The sequence below is a fragment of the Lutra lutra genome, chromosome 9 (genome assembly GCF_902655055.1).
Source record: "Lutra lutra chromosome 9, mLutLut1.2, whole genome shotgun sequence".
In the NCBI taxonomy this organism is placed as follows: Eukaryota; Metazoa; Chordata; class Mammalia; order Carnivora; family Mustelidae; genus Lutra; species Lutra lutra.
This window is the reverse complement of record NC_062286.1, coordinates 20,391,378-20,417,193: the sequence shown is the minus strand read 5'-3', so window position 1 is coordinate 20,417,193 and position 25,816 is coordinate 20,391,378. Positions and strand designations below refer to the sequence as shown.

Sequence of the window (25,816 nt, the reverse complement as noted above, 5' to 3'; positions counted from 1 at the left end):
TCTCAGGGGCATCTGAGTGGCTCAGTTGGTTAAGCATCTGCCTTCAGCTCAGGTCCTGTTCCCAGGCTCCGAGGATGAGTTCCATGCCCAGCTGCACATCAGGCTCTCTGCCCAACGGGGAGCCTGCTTCTCGCTCTCCCTCTTCCTGCCCCTCCCCCTAACTGTGCTCTCATGCTCTCTCTGTCTGTCTGTCAAATAAATAAAATAAACTCTTTAAAAAAAAGTCTTCTCAGGGGCGCCTGCCTGGCTCAACAGGTGGAGCATGTGGCTCTTGATCTCCGATAGTGAGTTTGAATCCCATGCTGGGTGTAGAAATTACTCAAAAATAAAATCTTTAAAAAAAAAGTCTTCTCAGGGGACCTGGGTGGCTCAGTGGGTTAAGGCCTCTGCCTTCGGCTTGGGTCATGGTCCCAGGGTCCTGGGATCCAGCCCCGAGTTGGGCTCTCTGCTCAGCAGGGAGCCTGCTTCCTCCTCTCTCTCTCTGCCTGCCTCTCTGACTGCTTGTGATCTCTGTCTGTCAAATAAATAAATAAAATCTTAAAAAAAAAAGTCTTCTCATCGGCAGAAGAGTTTACTCATTGTTTCATCTGAGTCTCATGGCCACTCTATAATAGAGTATTATTCCCCTCCCCCTATCCAACTATTTTTTTAAGATTTTATTTATTTATTTATTTATTTATTTACTTACTTACTTACTTACTTACTTACATAGGGAGGAGAGGAGCAGAGGGAGAGGGACAAGCAGACTCCCCGCTGAGCCCAGAGCTGAGGGGGGCTCCTTCCCAGGACCCTGAGATCATGACCTGAGCTAAAATCAAGAGTTGGAGGCTTAACTGACCGAGCCAGCCAGGCGCCCTCTAGTTGTTTTAAACAGATGAGGAAATTGAGGCTGGAGCAAGATAAGAGATTGCCCAAAGTCACACCATTCTGGATGGCGATCAGAAATGCAAGTTGAGGGGCGCCTGGGTGGCTCAGTGGGTTAAGCCGCTGCCTTCGGCTCAGGTCATGATCTCAGGGTCCTGGGATCAAGCCCCGCATCGGGCTCTCTGCTCAGCAGGGAGCCTGCTTCCTCCTCTCTCTCTGACTGCCTCTCTGCCTGCTTGTGATCTTTCTCTGTCAAATAAATAAATAAAATCTTTAAAAAAAAAAAAAAAAAAGAAATGCAAGTTGAACCCGAGCTTTGTTTTATGCAAATTCTGCGTCTCTTTCTGCTATAGAAGAGAAATTGATCAGGGAAGATGTCCAGAGGAGGAAGTGCTTGAACTGCGCCAGTGGCAGGCTGCCAGGTGTAGAAGGGTGACAGCGCCCTCTGGGCAAAGGCACAAGGTTGCAACACAGCACGGTCACTTAAGAAAACAAAACAAGGTTCTTAGAATGAGAGGTCCTTGTGGACAAGGAGGTCCAACTCCTAGAATGGGGCCTGGGGCTCAGCAGGCCCCCCGGGGAACTGCTTGAAGGAATGAACTTCTGGACCGCAGGTTCTCTGTGGGAGAGTACCTGGAGGGAAGGCTGGGAAATTAGGCCAGGGTCAGAAGAGATTGGAGCTTGTATACGTTATGGAAGCCTAGAAGAAGAGGAAGAGGAGGAAGGTAGGGGACCCGGGTACATGTGCAGAGAAGACGTGAGGAGAGAATCAGCTGGAAGGTGGTTACAAGAGACAAGGGGAAGGCCAGAAGTAAACCAGGCTTAGGGAAAGGGAAGAATCGAGAAACATTCAGGAGTCAAGGCACCTAGCGACCCTCCAACGGGAAGGGGGGACGTGTCCAAGTCTGCAGCTGAAAGGCAGGAGCAGTGGAGGGATGGAGGATGGTGCCTGTGGAGGGAACAAGTGTGGGTGGTGGATACCCCAGTCCCAGGTAGGCTGCAACCTCAGCAGTCCCTCTTAGGTTGCGTGCCAGAGAGGGAGGGGCCTCCCGGACCAGAGAAGGCATCAGCAACCTGCCAGAACCGGGTTAACAAAGGCAGGACTACAATTCCCAGCATGCTCGGGCCCGGTGGGGTGACGGCGGGCGGTGGCTGCGCCGCACCCGCCTGGTGGGCGCGGGACCCGGGTCGGCACCCGAGCCTGTCATTCCGGAGGGGTCTACGCGGGTGAGAGCGGGCGATGCACCCTTGTCCCCCGCGCGCCGGCAGCGCCGGGCTTGCGCCTCCCGCCCCGCGGCCCCGCCCCTTGCCCCACCCCAGCCGGGAGGCTTAGCTGGGGCCGCAGCGCGGCGGCAACATCACTCTCGCCGCCGCTGCTCCGCCCCATCCCCTTCTGTTTTTCTCTCTCATTCTCCGGTGGCAGCGGCGGGGAAGGTGGAGGCAGGGGCAGCGGCAGCCGCGCGGGCTGCAATGAATGATCCCCCAGCGCGGGGGGAGGACTCCAGGTGAGCCTCTGCCCTCGGGAGGGCCGGGACCCCCGGCCGCCCAGGACCGGCAGCCCCCGCCATGGATCCCTAGAAGAGGAGGAGGAGGAGGAGGAGAAGAAGACAGCTTCGCCGCCCACCCCCATCCCATTTTCCTCTTCCTTTATCTCATTGTTGCCGTAGCTGTTTACGGCAGCGCTCCCTCTGCCCCAGCATGGGGCGGGCTCCGGGCACTGCCATTCGGCCGGCGCGGCTCCCGCGGCTGCCGGGGGATTCTGCCTAATTCTCCCCTGCCCCGCCGGTGCAGCGAGGACCGGAGAGCGGTGGAGGCCCGGACTGCAGCAGCGGCAGGGCCACCTCCCAGCATCCCCACCCTAGGAGGCTGCATGCGGATTGAAGAGCGGCGCCTGGGGGCTGGGCTGGCCCCGCTGATCCCGACCTAGCGAGGCCAGCAGGACCGCCCAGGCTGCGGAGGGGCCCTGGGGAGCAGGAAGGACAGAACATCAAGATGGCCAGTAAAACCAAGGCCAGCGAGGCCCTGAAGGTGGTGGCCCGGTGCCGCCCCCTCAGCCGGAAGGAGGAGGCTGCTGGTCACGAGCAGATCCTGACCATGGACGTGAAACTGGGCCAGGTGACCCTGCGGAACCCCCGCGCTGCCCCAGGGGAGCTGCCCAAGTCCTTCACCTTTGATGCCGTGTATGATGCCAGCTCCAAGCAGGCAGACTTATATGATGAAACCGTGAGGCCCCTGGTAGACTCGGTACTTCAGGGTTTCAATGGCACGGTGTTTGCCTATGGCCAGACGGGCACCGGCAAGACCTACACCATGCAGGGGACCTGGGTGGAGCCCGAGCTGCGGGGGGTCATCCCCAATGCCTTTGAGCATATCTTCACCCACATCTCTCGCTCCCAGAACCAGCAGTACCTGGTTCGGGCCTCCTACCTGGAGATCTACCAGGAGGAGATCCGGGACCTGCTCTCCAAAGAGCCTGGCAAGAGGCTAGAACTGAAGGAGAACCCAGAGACCGGTGTCTACATCAAGGACCTCTCCTCCTTCGTCACCAAGAACGTCAAGGAGATCGAGCACGTGATGAACCTGGGGAACCAGACCCGGGCAGTGGGCAGCACGCACATGAATGAGGTCAGCTCCCGCTCCCACGCCATCTTCATCATCACTGTGGAGTGCAGCGAGCGGGGCTCAGATGGCCAGGACCACATCCGTGTGGGCAAGCTCAACCTGGTGGACCTGGCTGGCAGCGAGAGGCAGAACAAGGCAGGCCCCAATGCCGCTGGAGGGACGGCCACACAGTCCACGGGTAGTGGCAGCAGTGGAGGTGGGGGTGGTGGCGGCGGTGGTGGTGGTGGTGGTGGTGGAGAGAGGCCTAAGGAAGCCTCCAAAATCAACCTCTCGCTGTCCGCCCTGGGCAACGTGATCGCTGCTCTGGCAGGCAACAGGAGCACCCACATCCCCTACCGGGACTCCAAGCTGACCCGGCTGCTCCAAGACTCTCTGGGGGGGAACGCCAAGACCATCATGGTGGCCACTCTGGGGCCGGCTTCCCACAGCTACGACGAGAGCCTCTCCACCCTGCGCTTTGCCAACAGGGCCAAGAACATCAAGAACAAGCCCCGGGTGAACGAGGACCCCAAGGACACGCTGCTGCGGGAATTCCAGGAGGAGATTGCCCGCCTGAAGGCCCAGCTGGAGAAGAAGGGGATGCTGGGAAAGCGGCTCCGGAGGAAGAGCAGCCGCAGGAAGAAGGCCGTGTCGGCCCCAGCTGGGTACCCCGAGGGGCCCGTGATAGAGGCCTGGGTGGCCGAAGAGGAGGATGACAACAACAACAACCACCGCCCGCCCCAGCCCATCCTGGAGTCAGCCTTGGATAAGAACATGGAGAATTACCTGCAGGAGCAGAAGGAGCGCCTGGAGGAGGAGAAGGCAGCCATCCAGGATGACCGCAGCCTGGTGAGCGAGGAGAAGCAGAAGCTGCTGGAGGAGAAGGAGAAGATGCTGGAAGACCTAAGGCGGGAGCAGCAGGCCACAGAGCTGCTCGCGGCCAAGTACAAGGTAAGGGCCCCAGACAGCAGCAGGACTCCAGAGGTGCCCAAAGGGATCTGGGCTGGCAGGTTTTCTTTGCGGGTCTTTGATCCTACCTGAAGCAAGGTGTCCTCCCTCAGCACAACACGCTTGTCTTCCTGCCCAATACTCCCTTGGAGCAGCCAGGGAAATAAATCCCCACAATTCTGGGCTGCCGGGCAGAGCCTCCCAGGAGCACTGAGGAGGACAAACAAACCACACACACACACACACACACACACACACACACACACACACACGCAAAGCAAAGCTGGCAGGTGGTCTTTCAAGCCAGCGAGCTTGGGCTGGTTTGACCAACTGGCCTGTCAGTCTCTGCTGGTGGCCGTCAGAATCAGTCAGGTCCTTGGGGTGACCAGGCAGGGCCTCAGCCTCATTTGGGGGTGGGTTCCCTTGCATAGCTGCCTCCCCTGGGACTTCCTCCCTCTGCAGCACCTTCACGCCTCACACCATTTTAATAACATCTGACATTTGGATAGCACTTCCCAGTCTACCAAATGCCCCACAGACACGATCTCATCTGATCCTTAGCCATCCAGGGTACTGGTTCTTAAGCCCCCATTTTATGGATGAGGAACTAAGGCTCAGAGGTGACATGACCAAGGTACCATCCTACCAGGTGGCAAAGCTGAGCTGGAGCGCACGATCGCTGTGCTCTTTCGGTACTGGGATAGCCAGAGGGGCTAGGAATGGATCCTGCCCCCTGAAAGCAGTCCATGGGACCCATGCAGGGCCCAGTGCTTGCTAGAATTAGGAAGGAGATCCAGAGATCATGGGGAGGGTAGGCGAGAGCACTGTGCTCTACCCTGGAGAACTGGAGTCTGGGCCTAGCTATTCTATCACTCATTGAGTGACCTTGTGTAAGTTGCTTTCTCCTTTCCTAAAGCCTCAGTTTCCCTTTTTGTAAAACTGCGGTGGCCTGGGTGATCTCCAAAGCTCTTCGAAGCTGAGAAGCAAACTGCCCCCCCCCACCCAGGCCTCACCCCAGCAAGATCTAATTTCCCATTGCCCTGAGAGCTATCCAGACTTTCCTGATGGTGACCTCCAGGCTCAAGGTGGGGCTAAGCTACAGAAGTCTCTGCCAGACCAGCCACAGACCTGTTCACTTTCATTGCTGCAGATGCCACAACTCAATGTTCAGGCATTTCCAGGTCCCTGGACTCCTCAGTGCTGAGGGTTGGAGGGAGGACACAGGGAACCAGGAGCTTATCATTTGCTGGAGAGAACAAAACATTGCTATTTTTTATGCCCTCTCAAGAGTGTGGGCTGGGGATCAGGGAACTCAGCCTGGGGAGGTAGAGTGGCGGCTGCTGGGAAGTCTGGCAGGTGAGCTGTGTGCCATTGTCTGGGTTATGGGAATGTGCTGCTGCACAAGGGCTCTGGTCTTGTGTCTTTAATATTTAATTCACCTCCATGAGCTCAGCAAGAGTTCTACTGAGATGCTTCCTCAAAGAATGGCCCAGAGGCCTGGCACCTTTGGGGCCATCTGGGGAGAAGCAAGATGATAGCCGAATAGTTAGACTCAGCCCTCCCTAGGAGGAAAGGAATCCAGGCAATCTGGTGCTTTCCACTGGAAAATCTTACATGGGCAATCTGTCGTTAGTTTCATTACCAAGGGAAGCCCCTTCTCCCTTACTTCCCTTCTCCACCCTCATCCCCCTTAAAGCTGGGAGGCAGTGGAGGCTAAGACAGTACAGAAGCACACTTCAGCCCTGAGGAAATGGGAGAGGGGTTGGTGTGAAGGATCTAGCAGATCCTTCCCATTAGGAACAATGGGATCTCCCACTGTTGGCAACTGACCGGCTCCCCTCAGTAAGATTCTTGGATCTAAGGCAATGTGGGGCAGAGATAATAGGATAGTCAAGAAGTCAGGGCAGCCAGCACCAGAATTCTTGCAATAGAGGTATGGTCCACAGAACCCTCCTTCTTAGAGGTGGCAGAGGCCTTGGGAAACTGACGCCTGGCCTTGCCCAGGGCCATATAGGTGAGCTAATGAGATCCCAGACTCCTTATGCTTGATCTAGCCTTTTCCCCTTGCGCCCGAGTCCTAATGTTACCTGTGCTACCTGATAATCAGAATAATTCATTTTTATGTAACACTTTGACATCTTCATCTCAAGCAACCCCAAAAGATGGGTGTTCCTGTCCCCATTTGACAGTTAAGAAAACCAAGACTGGAGAGCTTGAATGCCTGTCTCTGTGCCCCTGGGCTGAGAAATAGTGGAGCCAAGACTGGGACTCAGGTCTCCTCATGCTCCCGGACCCCTGTTCTTCCCAAGTCATCACCATCCCTCCATGTCTGCTCACTGTGTGACTCAGGGCCAAGGCCTTTGCCTCTCTAGGCCTCAGGTTTCTATTCTCCTAATGAAGAGAAGTCTGACATATCTCCCTGGAGACTGGGTGACATGGTCATTATGTGCCAGGCTTTCAGACATGAGTGAAGGGGGCGGGTTGGCTGGGAAATTCCAGGAGGGGAATGAGTCTGTATCCTGTGACTTCTTGTCACACCCAGCCCAGGACAAACACCAACAAGACAGCTTGAGTGGAGTCTGGACAGAGAACCCCAACCTCTTCCTATCCCCAAGGCACGGCCTGATTCTGCATTGGATCTTTCTAGGATGGAGGAAACAATTTGAGGGCTCTTGAGGGATCACAGATTAGAGGGGAGGAGCACATCAGAGATAATCCCAGGCCTGCCTATTTCACAGGTTTGTGCCCAAGATAAAATGAGATCATTAGTGGGAGGGCATTAGAAATAAGTTGAAAGGACCAAATAGAAGGAGGGGCATTAGCAGCAACAGGGTGGCCTCTGTCGATCAAGCCAGGGTCCAGTGATCTGGGGGACTGACATCTTTGCTGTTAGCTTGACTCTTTTCTCCACCCCCCGCACCCCCACCGGCCGATCCCAGCTGCCTCGCCATAACCCTACAGCTCTGGAAGCAGAGCTGGGCAAGAAAGAGCCAGGAGGACTCAGAAGAGAGGGAGCTCGGGTCCCTCCTGGAAATTAACTGAGCTTTTGCTCCCCATCTGCTGTACACTCTCTCCAGGTCCCACTTCTCAGTTACGGCAGCAGCTCCCCTAATCACCTCCCCCCATTCCCTTCTTCCAGTTCACACCACCCTCTGGGGGCAACGAAGCCAGAGCTGGTACGACCTACTGCCCTCATTCACTCTGACTCATCTTACAGTCTGGCTCGCCAGCTTCCCCTGCCTGCCACCTCCAGGCTCCCCGTTTCCTTTGTTCTTCCCTCACTGTGTACAAACACCATGCCTGTCTCCTTGGAGTCTCCTTTCATCTCTCCTTCCATATTCACTGTGGGCCCCAGGGGATGTGAGGGTGTGCAAATGTGTGCGGGCTCGTGATTGTGATCAGGGCCCGGTTTCTCACTAATCATTCACAGCCCTTCCTTACGGAGTATCCCCCTGGGGCTTGATAGCACGCTAGGCCTGTGAGGAAGGGGGTGCAGGGAGAGTCACAGACCCACAACGGAGGCTGGGGCTCAGATGTTCGTGCACAATGTGTGGACTGCAGTGAGGACCCATGAAAGCGTGTGGATGGGTTGAGAGAAGGCCCACTTTACTCACATTTCATTGTGTAAGATCCTTGACTTTTGAACTCAGTTTTTTTGAAGGATTGGACCAGGTGCTTTCTGTAACTGATCCTAGATTCTTAGAAGGAAAGAAGGGTGGCTAAGGGACGTTAGGGCTGTAGATGGCACAAAATGCTGGTTTCAACTAAAAGGAGGGGTGGAAGAGGCACTGCCTGTTTATCCCCACGTGAGCAGGTCTGGAGGGAGAAGAGCTAGAATCTGGCTCTGTCTGCAGCGGGTGTAGAAGAGAGACCCTGCAGAAGTGGCGCCCACAGCCAAAGGGGTGAGGTCATCACAGAGAATACAAACTACACTGAATGTTTACTGTCCATTCCGTGGCTCCCTCTTCTTCCCCCTACCTCTCAGCATGGGGATTAACCACAAAAAGGTTGCCAAGAGGGAGTTCCAAGCCCCAGAAACAGCAGTCATCACAATAATGATGCTGTTTCCGTAACACCTGCTATGTGCCAAGCACTGTACTACTTGTTATGTACACATGATCGAATTTAATCTACACAAGCACCTTCCAAGAACGGTGTTGTTACTCTTCCCATTTTAGATCTGAGAAAACTGAGGCCCATAGAGGTTAAGTAACTTGCCCAAGGCCTCATAGTTTTATGTGGCAAATCTAGTTGAGCCCAGGTTGGTTAAACACAAAATGTGATCTTCTTTTATGCTTCAAGATTTGGAATATCAGTTTTGGGAACTGGTTGCTAGGTGAAAACTGGCAGAAGCTTGTGCCATGGAATTTGAGGCAACAAAATCCGGTGGGCAGCTGGAGATGGATCTGTGGAGTTTAAAGCAAACAGGAGACTAGCAATGGAGATTGGGGGCCCGTCTGTAGAAGAGAGCTCAAATGGGACCCAGGCGCTCCGTTCTTGACATTCTCTCTGTCTAGTAAATGAGTTCCCAGATCAGGGCCTCCCACCCTGGTCTCTGCTGACGTTATTTTGTAGAGTGCTGTATTCGGATCGTGTGCATCAGACACAGACAGGCCTGGGTTTCATGAGAGACCTCAGTCACCTCATCTATAAAATGAAATAATAACAGTACCGACATTAATGTTTCTGAGAGGATTAAATGAGATAATGTTAAAGTGCTTTGCACACTTCCTGGCATGTAAGCACAGCTGTTTATTACTGCCTAATGGACAGTCTCACTTGGCTTTACCTTGATAAGTCAAACAAACCACATTTTAGACTGGCATTCAAGACCTAGCAGAGACCAGCTGCCATATGTCTCCTCCATCTAGCCACCCCCACCCCAAGCAAGCTACTCCAGTGAGAGACCTCACAGCCAGCTGGTCTACCTCTATCTTTTGAACCTAATATGTACCTCACTGCCTTTCTGCTGTTGCACTGTTTTTATATCCTGGATTGTCCTGGTAGTCAGGGGACGGGAATTAGGGGAATTAGGGGAACAGACTAAGCTCAATATAAAGAACTTCTTGACACCTAGAAATGGACCACTCCGAGAGGGAGCTGGCTCCAAACCGTGGAAGTGCTCAAGGAGAAATGGAGTGTCAGAATTGCTCTAAAGGGATTCATGTATCAACAAAACCATTAATCTTGATGGTCTTTAAAGTCTCCTCCTCCTAAAAGTCCTTGATTGTTAAAAATACTCTTTTTGGGGGGCGCCTGGGTGGCTCAGTGGGTTGAGCCGCTGCCTTCGGCTCAGGTCATGATCTCAGGGTCCTGGGATTGAGCCCCGCATGGGGCTCTCTGCTCAGCGGGGAGCCTTCTTCCCCTTCTCTCTCTTCCTGCCTCTCTGCCTACTTGTGATCTGTCTGTCAAATAAATAAATAAAATCTTTAAAAAATAAAAAGGGAGAGAAGTGAATGGAGAGAAAAACAGGGAAGAAATAGAAGGGGACGGGGAAGAGGGGAAAGAGAAGTAGAGTCATAAAGGTAGAGGGCAGGAGGGAGAGCGTGGGTAAAGGGCTGAACAGCAGGGATCCTGGGGAGAAGCCCCAATAGGAGAGAAAGTGCTATAGGGGACAGTTAACTACTCATCCCTGGCAGTATCATTTCACAGAACTGTCATGAGCTAGGGGCATTTTGTAATTATAAAAAGTTGACTGGCAGGAAGCATTGAAGACTGGCTAATACATTTCCATCAGAGGTCTGGGGCTTTGAGTTACGTGGAGGCTCCGCAGGCCTTCGGGTCCAGTGTTGGGTTTTTCCCGATGTGCTTTGGCTGGAGGAGTCTATTACGCATGGCCCTCAGTCACCGCCAGCCCCCAGAGAGCATGACTGCATGAAGTGGGTGTGATAATGTTCTCTTTGTGCTCTGAGGACTTGGGGAAGGGCCTGGAATGCAGCTGGAGAGGGGCACCCTTCTCTGGCCATGTCCTGCTAGCCAGTTTTACCTGGTCAGTCTTGCACACTTCTGGAGCCTTCTGGGCCTGAGAGCTGTGGAGCCAGGTATCCTGAGAAGATAAGAAGATGGTCCCCTCCTCCCACAGATGCAGCCCTTCAGCCCCGCCCTCCACGCAAGACACCCCACCTGTGCTCAGGGTTCAGGGGCCACTTGCTCTTGTAGTCTGGTGGATCTGGAATTTGTAATATCCTGAGAAATTCCTGGGCATTAACTCCTAGTCAGACTAAAGAGTTCCTTCTTAGTTGTCTCCCTCTCCTGCCAGATGTCCCAGCAGAGGAGGACCAGGACCTAGGCTGCTCTGTTTCTATAGCACTAGGTAATGGGCCTGCAGGCTTTCTCCTTTCTTGAGCTGAGTCTGCAAGATAATAATGGCAACGATAGTAATGACGATGACAGCTACCATTTATTTATTTATTTTATTTTACTTTTTTTTAAAGATTTTATTTATTTGACAGAGATCACAAGTAGTCAGAGAGGCAGACTGAGAATGGGGATTGGGGTGGAGGGAAGCAGGCTCCCCACTGAGCAGAGAGCCCAATCCGGGGCTCGATCCCAGCACCCTGGGATCATGACCTGAGCTGAAGGCAGAGGCTTAACCCACTGAGCCACCCAGGTGCCCCTTTATTTTTTTTTTAATTTTAAATATATTTATTTATATATTTATATATTTATTTATTTGAGAGAGAGAAAGTGTGAGAGTGAGAGAGCACAAGTAAGGGGAGTGGCAGAGAGAGCAGAAGAGGGAGCAGGAGAAGCAGGCTTCCCACCAAGCAGGGAGCCCAGTGTGGGGCTCCATCCCGGGACCCCGTGATCATGACCTGAGCCGAAAGCAGACGCTTAACCAACCGAGCCACCCAGGTGCCCCGACAGCTACCGTTTCTTCAGTGCATGTCTAACACCAAGCATGCCGCTGTTTTCATGTGCATTCATTTTCCTTAATCCTCACAGTAAAACCATGAAGTGGTACTATTTTAATCTCCATGTGACAAATGAGGATGCTGAGATTCCTTAAGGAAGGAACAACCCAAGGGCACGTGCCTAGGAAGTACTGTGGCCAGAATAGGAGCCTCTGTCTGCCTGACTCCAGAACCCATGATCTGTACCCGCCACACACTGTACTACCAGCTTCGGAAATGAAAGATTCCTGTCAGATCCCTAGCTAATAGGGCCCAGTGGGCGCTCTTGTCTGTGGAGATGCTTAGCTCAACCCATCTCCGTCCTTCCTAATGATGCAGACCCCAGCCTCTGACTCACCTGGCTCCATCCGTTCATATAATCAACAAATCTTTTTAAGTACCCATAACCAAGAACATAAGTCAGCAGGTATAGTTAACGAAGTCTTCAAATTATTTAGATTTCTGGAAGGAATCACAAGAATTCACTAACAGTAGTTATTTCTAGGAATTTTAGTGGGGAAAGGGGGGCTTTTATTTATTATTTACTATTTATTCACTTTATACTTTTTTTTACTTTTACTACAAACATATATTTTGTTAAATAAAAACCTAAAAATTTAAGTGAGAAAAAAATATAAAAGAAATGTGTTAACACCTCTTTGGAAGATTGGCTTAAAAATAATGAATAACTGGGGCGCTGGGAAGGTTTAGTTGGTTGAGCATCGGACTCCTGATTTCCGCTCAGGTTATGATCCCAGGGTCATGGGATTGAGCGCTGCGTCGGGCTCTGCGCTCAGCATGGAGTCTGCTTGTCTCTCTGTCCCTCTGCTCCTTTCCCCTCCCTCCCTCCCTCTCTCTCTCTCTGTCTGGGATAAATAAGTAAAACCTTTTTAAACAAATGAATAATTGGGGCCCTGGGTGGCTCAGTTGGTTAAGCGTCTGCCTTCAGCTCGGGTCATGGTCTCAGGGTCCTGGGACAGAGCCCAGCTCGTTGGGCTCTCCACTCAGTGGAGAATCTGCTTCTCCCTCTCACTCTCCCTCTCTGTTCTCTCTCTCTCGAATAATTCAATAGGATCTTTAAAAATAATAAATTAAAGGGGCACCTGGGTGGCTCAGTTGTTAAGTGTCTGCCTTTGGCTCAGGTCAGGATCCCAGGATCCTGGGATCGAGCCCCACATCGGGCTCCCCGCTCAGCGGGAAATCTGCTTCCTCCTTCCCACTCCCCCTGCTTGTGTTCCCTCTCTGGCTTTCTCTTTCTCTATCAAATAAATAAATAAAATCCTAAATAATAATAAATTTAAATTTAAAAATGAATAATTGAGGGGCGCCTGGGTGGCTCAGTGGGTTAAGCCGCTGCCTTCGGCTCAGGTCATGATCTCAGGGTCCTGGGATCGAGTCCCGCATCGGGCTCTCTGCTCAGCAGGGAGCCTGCTTCCCTCCCCCTCTCTCTGCCTGCCTCTCTGCTTACTTGTGATCTCTCTCTGTCAAATAAATAAAATCTTTAAAAATATATATATATAAATGAATAATTGAGGGAGACGCAGTGTTGATAATAATTCTCAGTGATACCCAGTTATGGGCAATCCTGTGACCTTGGACAAGTCCCTTCCCCTCCCAGGGACTTTAAGAAATCATCTGTAGGTGCTTCCTTGCTTTCAGTTCTATTTGCTGATTCACCTGGGAAGCAGCAGGTCGGGAGCCCAGGGTTAGAGGTCAGCTTGAATGATAGGCAGTGGGAACTGGAGAGGAATGACCAAGCATTGCCTGGGAGCCACCAGCCACGTGACCCTGGATGACCCACGTAAGCCCCTTGGGCCCCGTGCCTCAGCTGTCAAATGCTGAGTCTGCACTTGAAGCCTCCTTAGGTCTCCTCCAGTCCTGACACTGTAGCATTCTATTGTTGGCCAGAGGGGAATAGGGGGGAAGGAGGAAGGTAGGGATCAGGTCTGAGGTGCTTGTGGTTTTCTCACTGAAGTAGATGGGCTGATTTTTTTTTTTTTTTTAAATTCCTGCTTTTCTCTGAGGGGCATCGAAGCACTACTGGGCATCCGTACCCCCGTCCGGGACAAGGCTGCGGGTGGAGTCCAGCTCACCTCACCCCCCAGCCGGTACATTTCCTGAGCCCAAACTGTCTCCTTCTTGATGAGAGAATTCCCAGCATTTGAGACGTGCAGCATTTCTGCTGTGTCTTAAGCCATCCAAGGAGACCAAAGGCAGGAAACGGTCTGGGTCTCCTGATTTCAGTTCCTCAGGGCAGAGAATCACTGAACTTAGCACTGTTCATCCCTTGACCGTTATCTCCTTTGTTTCTTTTTCCCTTACTGCTGGCTTCTCGATATCTATAACCAGGGAGCCCCAAAAGGAGAAATGGGTCTGTGGCAGTTGGAGTGGCTGTAATAACAGAGGGAAGCAAAGATGGTCCACTAATTGGGTTTTTTTGCGCTTTGTGATGAGTCGTGAGTACCTGTCAATCAGATACTGATTGACAAGTAACCACTGACACAGGATTGTACTTTATCACTTACCGAGCAATTTCACGTCTGTATCCAACTCACCACTTACCAAAGCCTGCAAGGTTAGTGGGTGCTCTCTTCTGTTTTCCAGATGAGAAATCGGATGCTCTAGATGTCATAGCAAATAGTGTGGCAGTATCTCCTGGGAGGCTCAGTGGATTAAGCCTCTGCCTTCAGCTCAGGTCATGATCTCAGGGTCCTGGGATAGAGCCCCGCATCAGGCTCTCTGCTTGGCAGGGAGCCTGCTTCCCCCCTCCCCTGCTCTCTCTGCCTGCCTCTCTGCCTACTTGTGATCTCTCTCACTCTCTGTCAAGTAAATAAAATCTTTAAAAAAAAAAAAAATAGGGTGGCAGAGCATGTACTAGCATTCAGACTGTCAGACCTGCCCAGTGCTCTGGCTGTAGTCCCTCTATGGAACCCAGGAGGCAGCCTTTCCCATGAGCATCCCAGCACTTGACCTCTCTCCAGGAGGCTAGGGATCCTGACAACCTCCCCCAATCCCATAATGAACACTCTCATCCACTCATCTCAGAGGCCCCCGTAAGGCACCTCAGGCAGAAGCATCTTCAGCAGAGATCTGCCTGGTTTAGCTCCCAGAGAAAGAAAAGGTGCCCTGAGCTTTCCTGATGGTTCCTGATCTGGCAAGGTTACCGAGACCAAATGCTGCTGCTCTCCAAGGCACCTTGCTGCCTGAGTCTGGGAGAAAGCTGTGGCCCAGGGAAAGGGACACCAGTGGAATTAAGAGGCTGGTGTTCAAATCTCACCTCTGCCATTTGCTGGCTCTGAATGCTGGAGGGAGTCCGTTCACCTGTCTGAATCCCTGTTTTCTTTTATGTCCAGTGGGGATCATACTCGTTATCTCGCATGGTTCTTATGGTGATCAGATAGGATGATTAGTTTAAAAGGGACCTAGCCCAGCCAGAGGCACGTGACAAGTTGCCTCTGAGACTCCTGTCTAATGCAGCATGTGAGAGATGAGCTGGCCGAGCGGAGCCTGTCTGGCTTCTCTGTGAAATCATACCTGATACTATCTTCTCAGATGAGTGGCTGGCTGGGCCTGGCTGTCTCCTCTCTGGCTTTTCAGATCAGCCTTAATGAGTACTGGAGGCAGGGGAGGGGGCGCCTGGGAGGCTCAGTGGGTTAAGCCTCTGCCTTCGGCTCAGGTCATGATCTCAGGGTCCTGGGATCGAGCCCAGCATCAGGCTCTCTGCTCAGCAGGGAGCCTGCTTCCCCCTCTCTCTTTGACTGCCTCTCTGCCTACTTGTGATCTCTGTCTGTCAAACAAATGAATAAAATCTTAAAAAAAAAAAAAGTTTAAAAAAAATGAGTACTGGGGCCTCCTCCCCCCTCCTTCCGGTCTTGCACCGGGGTTGCTCCTTGAATAGGAAGGGGTGAGCCTCTGAGTACCCCCAGCTGAGTCCATAGAGTCACATGGTCCCTGTGATGGGCTTGGCCGTTCGCTGTCACGGCAGCTGACCTGCCTCCAAAATCCGGAATCAAGACCCTGATCGAAGTGGGAAATTACTCAGAAAGAGCGTAGTTGATGTAGGAACAGATACATATAAAAATGCCTTCATTGTGAGACTCCAGGCTTAGACGACTCCATTTCTGGGCCTTAGTTTCCTAATCTGTCAAGCAAAGAGGATTGGGCTCGAGGGTTCACTGAGGCTGCCTTAGTTATGCCGCGATTTGTAGCGGTTTCTCAAGAGTCAGACCATGGTCCAGAGCTCCCCGCCATGCCTCTTCCACCCCCACAACCGTTGCTCGCCTTTTAGTTATACTAGACTGATTGAGAACCAGTAAGACCAAACCCAGTCCTGTCTGCAGGCCCCACCCACCCATCTTTTGTCATGAGGGATCACAAAGGCAGCGTTAACTCCAGAGGCTAAGAACCCCAGGGAACTTTTCCTGGGGACTAGGACCCCTGTATTCCCAGGCCCTCTGCTTAGTATCCCCAAGCCTGAAGGGGACCTAGGGATTTGAGACAACCCTGTCCCTCCCTGCCCTCCACAGATGCTGGTAAGAACAGAGATCTGATGAAAAGGAGGAGATGGCCACTGGTATCCTCAGAAAAATGGGGGAAAATTAAAAGCAAAACCAAAAACCAAAGGCGCCTGGGTGGCTCAGTGGGTTAAGCCTCTGCCTTCGGCCCGGGTCATGATCTCAGGGTCCTGGGATCGAGTCCCGAGTCGGGCTCTCTGCTCAGCGGGAAGCCTGCTTCCTCCTCTCTCTCTGCCTGCCTCTCTGCCTACTCGTGATCTCTCTCAGTCAAATAAATGAATAAAATCTTTTAAAAAAAAGGCAGAAACCAAGCAAAACCCAAAAAAAAAAACCCAAACCCTGTTTCTAAGCAAAGAACTGAAGTCGTGCATGATGCATTTTGGAGCGTGGGGGGGGGAACTGCCAGTATGGGCTGCGACTGGGGAGAAGGTGGCGGCTGAGACCTTGCACCTGGATTGGGGCCCACCCACAGATTTTGTGCCAGGACCAGCCCCCTCTTCTAGCACAAGACAGGCTCTGTCAGGCAGTCTTGGCTGATCGTGTGGGCTAGGCAAGTGGGCAAGCCTTGGCGAGTCACCAGAAAGGCAAATTCAGTTGTCATTCAGACCACGTTTGCACTGGGTCTCAGCGGGGCTAGCAGAGAAGCATAGGGGCAGTGGACGAGTGGAATTGGGTGATGATGGACAGTCAGACATCATCCAGAATTCTCTTCATGGAGGTCAGGACCCAGCTCAAAGGGGAGATCCTGAAGCAGGGTTCCGGGTCCAAGGAGGGGATCTAAGCTGAAGGCCGAGGAGCAAGAACCAACAGAGAGAAACTTGTCCTGGGAATCACGTCGTGGGGGGCGGGGGAGGGGCTTAGAACCTGGGGGGCCCTGGGAGTCTTGGATGATACATCAGATTCCAGGCCTGATTGGCAGCTCAAATCCCGCCTGCCTGTGTCCACATGGGTTTCTTGAATCCAGAATTTTGAATGAGAAGAGCATGAGACTTAGGCGTGGGTAGTTGGAGAAGGTGGAGGCTGAACAAAGCGTTGTTTGAATCAGAGGTCTGGCTCCTTACTTAAAAATCACCAAGAGGGGCGCCTGGGTGGCTCAGTCAGTTGAGTGTCAAATCTGAAGGAAAAAAAAAAAATCACCAAGAAAAAAAAATAATTTAAAAAAATGCATAAAGGGGTATGTCATGAAATGAGAGATCAGACCTCCACAAGTCCACCTCAAAGGTTTAGAGAATATAAAATCAATGGCTCAATTTTATATCTATTATCATAGCAAATTTTAAAAATAATGATAATTATGCCTATGACAGTATAATAAAAATTGTTCCATTATTTATTGCTGGCAGTCATTTAAGTGGTATAATTTTTTAAGATTTTATTTATTTGAGAGAGCACAAGTAGGGGGAGCAGCAGAGGGAGAGGGAGAAGCAGACTTCCCACTGAGCAGGGAGCCCAATGTGGGGCTCGGTTCCAGGATCCTGAGATCATGACCCCAGCCGAACGCAGCCGCCCAGCCAACTAAGCCACCCAGATGACCCTTGGTGATATAATCTGTTAGAAAGGTAACTTCGGGGGCGCCTGGGTGGCTCAGTTGGTTAAGCAACTGCCTTCAGCTCAGGTCATGATCCTGGAATCCCAGGATGGAGTCCCACATCAGGCTCCCTGCTGAGTAGGGAGCCTCCTTCTCCTGCTGACCTCTCTCCTCTCATGCTTTCTCTCTCTCATTCTCTCTCTAATAAATAAATAAAATCTTAAAAAAAAAAAAAGAAGAAGAAAGAAAGAAAGGTAACTTTGCAATATGTTCTAAGATAGACAAAATGTTTATAACCCTTCATTAAGCGTCTGCTTTCAGCCCAGGTGACGATCCTAGGGTCCTGGGATGGAGCCCCACATCAGCTCTCTGCTCAGTGGGGAGAAATAAATAAAATCTTTAAAAAAAAAAGGTTTTTTAGATGAAAAAAACCAAAAAATTGTATATACAAAGGTTTTTTTTTTTACAAGGGTGTTTATTGTAAACATTGTACACAACCAAAATATCTTCTTATAGGGGTTATTCAAATATATTTAAATTATCTACTGTAAATATTATGCAGCCATTATATTTATAGTCACAAACCTTATGGAAGTATCAGGAAATTCTGGAGAGATTTGATAAAATGGAAATAGCAGGACATGAACTTATATTTATACCATATCTATTGGTGTGAAAAAATGATGTGTGCATTTGGAAAAATCTGGAAAAACAGGGAAAATTTAAAAAGCTGATTAGATGAGGAATATGTGAAAGTTTTTCTAATTTTGTTTCTGTACTTAATTTGATATTAGTTTGTTTTTTTTTTCTAAAAGGAAAGACAATAAAACGTTAAAAATATGTCCCCAGGTGCACCTGAGTGGTTCAGTCACTTAAGCGTCTGCCAAAGCATCTGCCTTTGGCTCAGATCCAGAGTCCTGGGATTGAGCCCTGCATTGGTCTCTCTGCTCTATGGGGAGCCTGCTTCCCCGTCTCCCTCTGCTTCCTTCTCTGCCTACTTGTGATCTCTGTCAAATAAATAAAATCTTAAAAAAAAAAAAAATACAACTCTTGGGGCGCCTGGGTGGCTCGGTGGGTTAAAGCCTCTGCCTTCAGCTCGGGTCATGGTCCCAGGGTCCTGGGATCGAGCCCCACATCAGGCTCTCTGCTCTGCAGGGAGCCTGCTTCCTCCTCTCTCTCTCTGCCTGCCTCTCTGCCTACTTGTGATCTCTATCTGTAAAATAAATAAATAAAATCTTAAAAAAAAAAAATACAACTCTTGATCTCAGGGTCCTGAGTTCAGGCCCCATGTTGTGCATAGAGCTCACTTACAAAAAATGTGGCCCTAGAATCCCTTAATAAACTCTTAGGTATTTAATACAGTCCTCCTGAGACAACAAAGTCCATATATGTATTACCTTGTGTAAACAGTAGAACTTCCCTTTATTTGTCCTTGAAAGTCCAAAGTATAAGCTCTTCCTCTATGTGCCAGGATTGATTGGAAAAGTCCAGATCGTTCCTTTTCACACCTATTTTATTTTATTTTTTTAATTACCTGAGCTCTGCGCCCAACCTGGGGCTCGAAATCACAACCCTGAGATCGAGAGTCTCACGCTCTGCAGACTGAGTCAGCCAGGCACCCCCACACCTGTTTTGATCATGCAGTTTCCAGGTCTATCCTCTTAACCTTTCTTCGTCTTTGCACACTGAAGAGTCCTATTTTTTAATAGCCCTTGGATGGTTTTAGCTGTCCTCTGGATCTCTCTCGCTCCTGCCTGTCCCCAGAGACGCAGCGAGGGAACTACACACAGTAGCCCAGATTCAGCCACATCACCACCATTTTATATTTGGGTGGAATGATTTTTGTTTTGTTTCCAAAAAGCCGTTATGGTGGTGGCTGGCCAGATGCTGGTGGCTTTTTTAGCTCTGGAGGCATATTAAGCCAATGTCTTCTGGGAACAATAGAGAATTATTCCCCCCACTCCGTGCTGTTTTTTTACTCTTTTCTTTTCTTATTTTTTTATTTTTTAGCTTATAACTGACTGCTCCCAGCTATCATTTAATTAGTAGAGCTAGGAGTACTTCTTCCCAGAGCATAAAACTGTAACTGAAGCTCATAGGACGTTTTTTGTCAGCTCACGCGGCCTAGAAATGCTCTCGAACTTAGCACTTAGAAAGATCTGGGGGCATCTGTGGGGCTGGGGGTCTGGCCAGTGCTCTCTTTCTTGCATGATTTCTACTGGCGATCAGTCCTGTCTTTTCATAACCGCACATTTTTCCATCCAGAGACATGCCTGTTTGTTTCTGTTTCCTTTCCCTAATCCACCCCCCATCCCCCCACCTGTGTTATGAGAAAGTACTTCCCTTTCTCTATCTCCTCACAGCCCCCCACCCCTCTGATGTAGAACCATGAGGGGCGGGGAGCTTTTTAACCTCTAAAGGGCTGGCTACTGGCTTCCCCAAGTACCGGAATAACTGGACATGAGTCAGATGTGATTTCCTCCTGCTGGAAACGTGTTGCTTTTCTTTGAGCAGGTTCTGCTTCCTAAAAACTAAACAGAAAGAATGTCTGGAGAGGAAAGAGCTCGGGCTTTGGAGCCAGGCCGACTTGGACCTGGGTTTTCCATTTAAATTGAATGGCTACGATGTGACCTTGGATGGATGACTTACCCAGTCCGAGCCTGTTTGAGGAAGCTGTTGCTGCTACTACTATGCCCCTTAAAGCATGTCCCAAAGGCCACCTGGGGATCTCATTACAAAGCAGATTCTGATTCACTAGGTCTGGTAGGGCCTGAGATCCTGCAAGTCTCTCTTTCTCTCTCTTTTTTTTTTTTTTTTTTAAGATTTTATTTATTTGAGAGAGTGAGAGAGCGTAAACGGGGGTGGAGGGAGGGCAGAGGGAGAGGGAGAAGCAGACTCCCCGCTGAGCAGGGAGCTGGATGCAGGGCTCCATCCCTGAGATCATGACCTGAGCCAAAGGCAGACACGTAACTGACTGAGCCACCCCGGCGCTCCTGAGATCCTGCATTTCTAACAAGTCCCCAGGTAGTACTGATTCCGGGGGACCTCAAAATGCAGTGATTCTTTTTGTTGTTGTTGTTTTTAAAATTGTATGTATTCATTTGAGAAAGGGAGAGACAGAGAGAGTACAAGCAGGGAGAGAGGCAAAAGCAGGTGACCACCCCACTCCCCCACCCATGCCCGCTGAGCTGGGAAACCCGCCCTGGGGCTGGAGCCCAGGACCCAGAGATCACCACCTGAGCCAAAGGCAGTAATTCTTTTTTTTTTTTTTTTTTTTTAATTTCTTTTCAGTGTACCAGAATTCATTGTTTATACATCACACCCAGGGCTCCATGCAATCCGTGCCCTCCATCATACCCACCACCAGGCTCACCCAACCTCCCACCCCCCGCCCCTTCAAAACCCTCAGATTGTTTTTCAGAGTCCATAGTCTCTCATGTTCAGTTTTTTTCATTCTTTTTCCCTTTGTATTTCTTTTTTCAATGTTTATAGCAATCTATCTTCAAGTTCACTTACTGTTTTCTCAGCTGTATCAAGTTTATTGACGAGCCCTTCTAAGACATCCTTTATTTTCATTATAGTGATTTTGGATTTCTATAATTTTCTTTTCATTCTTTCTTAAAATTTCCACCCTTCTTCTTCCTGTACCCATACATTCCTATATGCTAGCTACTTTTTCTATTAGCACCTTGAACATATCAATCATAATTGTTTTAAATTCTGTGTCATAATTCCAACACCTGTGTCATATCTGATTCTGGTCTAATGCTCACTTTATCTTCAGATTGCATTTTTTCCTCGATTTTTAGCATGCTTTGTAATTTCTCATTGAAAGCCACACATGATGTACCAGGTACTAGAAACTGAGGTAAACAGGCCTTTAGTGTAGGGTTTTATGTTAAGGTGGCTAGGGGTAGGGCTGTGTTTAATGATTGCTGTAGCTGCACCAGAGGCTTCAAATTCCTTTCATGTCCTTGTTTTTGCCTCCTTCATTGTCTTTGGCTTCTTTACAAACTCTTCCTTAGGTAAAGTCTGTCTTTCAGCAACTTAAGCTATATTACCATTATTACAGTGGACCTGTTTTGATGTGATAGAAGAGAATTAGGAAGGGGAAGCTTGTACACTATTATGAATGAATCTCTGCCTTTTCATGGGCCTGTGCACCTGGGATGTAACCTTTGCAAGTTATAGTTCTTATATTTATTCCCACTTAGGTATTCCTGGAAAGCTACAGGAAGCTGGAGTAAAGAGAATACCCTTCCCTTAGGTACCTAAGACTCTGGTGATGTCTTTCCTCTGAAAAGTAAATAGCCCTGGTTATGAGAACATTCTTCTTTTTTTTTTTTTAATTATTTTTTAATTATTTTTTATAAACATATAATATATTTTTATCCCCAGGGGTACAGGTCTGTGAATCGCCAGGTTTACACACTTCACAGCACTCACCATAGCACACACCCTCCCCAATGTCCATATCCCCACCCCCCTTCTCCCAACCCCCCTCCCCCCAGCAACCCTCAGTTTGTTTTGTGAGATTAAGAGTCACTTATGGTTTGTCTCCCTCCCAATCCCATCTTGTTTCATTTATTCTTCTCCTACCTGCTTAACCCCCCATGTTGCATCTCCTCTCCCTCATATCAGGGAGATCATATGATAGTTGTCTTTCTCCAATTGACTTATTTTGCTAAGCAAAATACCCTCTAGTTCCATCCACGTCGTAGCAAATGGCAAGATTTCATTTCTTTTGATGGCTGCATAGTATTCCATTGTGTATATATACCACATCTTCTTTATCCATTCATCTGTTGATGGACATCTAGGTTCTTTCCATAGTTTGGCTATTGTAGACATTGCTGCTATAAACATTCGGGTGCACATGCCCCTTTAGATCACTACGTTTGTATCTTTAGGGTAAATACCCAGTAGTGCAATTGCTGGGTCATAGGGTAGTTCTATTTTCAACATTTTGAGGAACCTCCATGCTGTTTTCCAGAGTGGTTGCACTAGCTTGCATTCCCACCAACAGTGTAGGAGGGTTCCCCTTTCTCCGCATCCTCGCCAGCATCTGTCATTTCCTGACTTGTTAATTTTAGCCATTCTGACTGGTGTGAGGTGGTATCTCATTGTGGTTTTGATTTGTATTTCCCTGATGCCGAGTGATGTGGAGCACTTTTTCATGAGTCTGTTGGCCATCTGGATGTCTTCTTTGCAGAAATGTCTGTTCATGTCCTCTGCCCATTTCTTGATTGGATTATTTGTTCTTTGGGTGTTGAGTTTGCTAAGTTCTTTATAGATTTTGGACACTACAAAGGCAGTGATTCTTTAACATGAACCTTTAAAAACCACTGATGCCTGGACCTCGTGGCGGACTCCCCAGCCCCTTTGCAGTTTGATTGGCAGTAGGATGTAGTCTGGGTGCTGGGCCTGGGAAAACTCCCCGGGTGATTCTAATATGCATCGGAGTTTGATACCTACTTCTTAAAGGGTTATTAGAAGTAAATGTGAAACACCCGACAGGCAGAGAAAACCATGGTTCTCTCTCCGCCCTAGTCCCCAGCCCATCAATCAGTCAGGAAAACCGGGGCACCAGCGCTTGGCTTCAAGACTCCTCCCCGAGCACCTGGCATGGGAGTTCTTTTTTTTTTTTTTTTAAAGATTTTATTTATTTATTTGACAGATATTACAAGTAGGCAGAGAGGCAGGCAGAGAGAGAGGAGGAAGCAGGCTCCCTGCCAAGCAGAGAGCCGGATGCAGAGCTCGATCCCAGGACCCTGGGATCATGACCTGAGCCGAAGGCAGAGGCTTTAACCCACTGAGCCACCCAGGCGCCCCTGGCATGGGAGTTCTTAAAGCCACTCATTAGGGGCGGGGCCCAAGATAATAACGCGATGTGGTCCAGCAGTGGGAATTTTAAAAGCTCCCCAGTGACTCTAATACAGCAACCAAGTTTGAGAAGTAGTGCCTTTATGAGATTGCACAAGAGTGAAGAACATGGGAATGACGTCAATTACCAAGGGGAGGTGCAAGGACTCAGGGCTGGAGTGTCCCAGAATAGGAAGCCAGGCCAAACACCAGGTCCCTGAGATCTTGTGTCCCGGCTAGTTAGAGGGATCCGTTATCCATGGCCCCAGCAGAAGGGGGTTTCCTGCCTTGTCTCTCCTTCCTCCCTCCTCACACCCATCCCCTCCCTCCTGCCAGGTTTCCCAGAAGCGCAGACCCTGCTGCTCTGCCCTTTTGCCTTCCAACAATGAGTGTGGGCTTGTCTGTTGAAGGAGGAGAAGCTGGGATAAAGGGTCAGTTCTATTCCGGATGAGAGAGCCCAGGAAAAGACTTGGAACTCCCCCTCCCCCCACCGCCGCCCCACAAGCCCAGGGATTCCTTTCAGGGCCTCAAACGTTTATTGAACACTTACTATGTGCCAAGTTCTGTACTAAGCCCTGAGACCTTGAAATCATGTCTGTGCTAAGACATGGTCCCTGCCCTGAAGGAGCTCACAGGGGAGACAGGATGTAAGCAATAATGGTCCGTGTGGGGAAAAGAATAGGAATGTGTCCTGGTTATTGAGGGGGACCAAAGGAGGAAAGGGGCCGATGTGAGAGACTCGGAGCACACACCCCAAGTCACTCCCGCTGAGTCTGCAGGATAAGCAGTGGTTTTCCAGGCAAATGTGGAGTGGCAAGAGAAGCTCAGTGTTGTGAAATGGCCCAGTACATTCCAAGAGCTGGAATTCTTCTGGGAGCTGGAGTGCGCTTGGGGAGTGAGTGATAAGAGGAGGCTGGAAGGCCGGGCCAGCCCACCGGGCAGGGCGCCGCAGCAGACTCTGGGTTTCATCTTGCAAAGAGAGGATGTTCTTTGCCTGTTGAGGTACTTGGCAGCAGAGGAGGGGCACACTCTGACTTGTGTTTCTGGCGAACGCCCCTGGGTGTCACGGGGAGATGGATGGACGGGGAAGCTGAGGGCAACGACCCAGGCGGGTCAGGAGGGTCACGGTGAAGTCAGCAGGTGTATTCGCAGATGGAAAGTGGGGAATGGTGGGAGCCCTAACAAGAAGGCAGACTTGCTGGGATTTGATGAATGGCCCAACACAGGGGCGGCAAGAGACGCACTCAGGGCAGGGCCTGGGGAGAGGGCGGTAAGGTGCACAGGGCACAAAACTGAAGGCCTCGTTCACTCAAAAGATCGTGCAGGTTCTGGGCTTGAGTGAGAAGGAAGCGTCTGGGATGGGTTCAGGCCTGTGCTGGTGGGGTGAGCTAGTTGGTGAGACAGTGTCCCAGAGCAAGGCCTGGGGGAGGTATAAGCACAGTTGGTGGCAGGGGGTGGGGTGGCAGTGAGGACAGGCAGCTCTCCAGGGCTCCGAGCTCTGCAGGAGCTCTGCCTTGGCCTCGGAGGCTGTGTGGGGCCACTCCGATGGGCCCGCTGTCATGCAGGGTCCAATGGCATCCTCACAGAGCCCTACCCCTGAACCCCCAAAAGCAGCCCTCCACCCCTGTCCTGCTCCGTCCCCCGTGATGGGGCTTCCACAGGTGGCAGAGGGGTTCCCTGCCCCCACACCGTGACAGCAGCCTGTGCTTGCGAGCCCGGAAGCAGGTCAGCTGGTCCCACTGGGAAAAATTCCAGTAGGGACGCAGCCAATATCGTCCGGTAGTTCAAGGTGATTTCAACCTTCCGGGAAGCCTGCGATGAAGTCAGAGGACAGCTGGAGTGCCTGGGGGCAGCACCCTCTGATGAGCAGGAGTGAGAATGTGTTTCACGTCATCCTGGTTTACCCAGTTTATACTCATCTATTATCCGTACAGCAGGTCTGTGCCGAGCACCGGGTCTCACGGAGTGGGGCCGGAGGTGGTGGGTTCAAATCTTACCTCTTCGTTCACTAGTGGCATGACCTTGGTCAAGTTACTCTCCATCTCTTCAGTTAAGTGGGGAGAGTAACAGGAGCTTTCTCTTAGGCTGAGGATGGAGATCATGTTTGTTAAGGGCTGAATTCAGCCCCTCAAAAATAGGACTCAGCAATATTTGTCAGACATCCTAGAACAGATGCTGTTCTGGTATTACAGATGTGAGAGCTGAAGGGGACCCTTGGTCTAGGCCTTGCACTTAGTGGGCCGAACCCCTGTCTCTCTGGCCATGCCCAAAGCTCATGCGGCTTCTGGGGCCTCACACTGCCCCTTGGTGCTGCAGAATCTTCTGCTTTCCATGTCAGCTGAAGATTACACCTGTGTTGAGAGCCATCTTCTTGAGTCAGGAGCCTGTTAGCTAAAGATTTGGGCTGCCCGGTCACTGCTCCCCACTCTTGAACACCGGCTGGGAGCTAAATGCCAGGATTCAAAAGCCTCATGCACACTCCTCCCAGGCATGGCGAACCAACCTTCCAGCTGTATCCAAAGCAAACAGATCAGGTGCCTATTTTCCCTGAGGGATGCCCTCTCTTTGCCTCACTTAATGGTCTTATTGATGATGGGAGCCTTGGG

General features: G+C 50.5%; 1 protein-coding gene across 4 annotated transcripts in view; it reads left to right on the top strand.

Annotated features, from left to right (window-relative positions):
* Positions 1-2,019: 2,019 nt before the first annotated feature.
* The window catches only part of KIF3C (kinesin family member 3C), a 39,882-nt gene continuing 16,085 nt past the window's right edge, over positions 2,020-25,816 (top strand). For 3 of the 4 annotated variants that reach the window (XR_007130228.1, XR_007130227.1, XM_047746351.1), the window contains exon 1: positions 2,021-4,416. Coding sequence is in view for 2 of the 4 variants with exons in the window: in XM_047746351.1 (XP_047602307.1) it covers positions 2,857-4,416 (1,560 nt within the window). In the remaining 2 variants the exon portion in view is untranslated. Of the gene's footprint in view, positions 4,417-25,816 lie in introns of all 4 variants that reach the window. The other variant, XM_047746352.1, reaches the window with a different exon arrangement.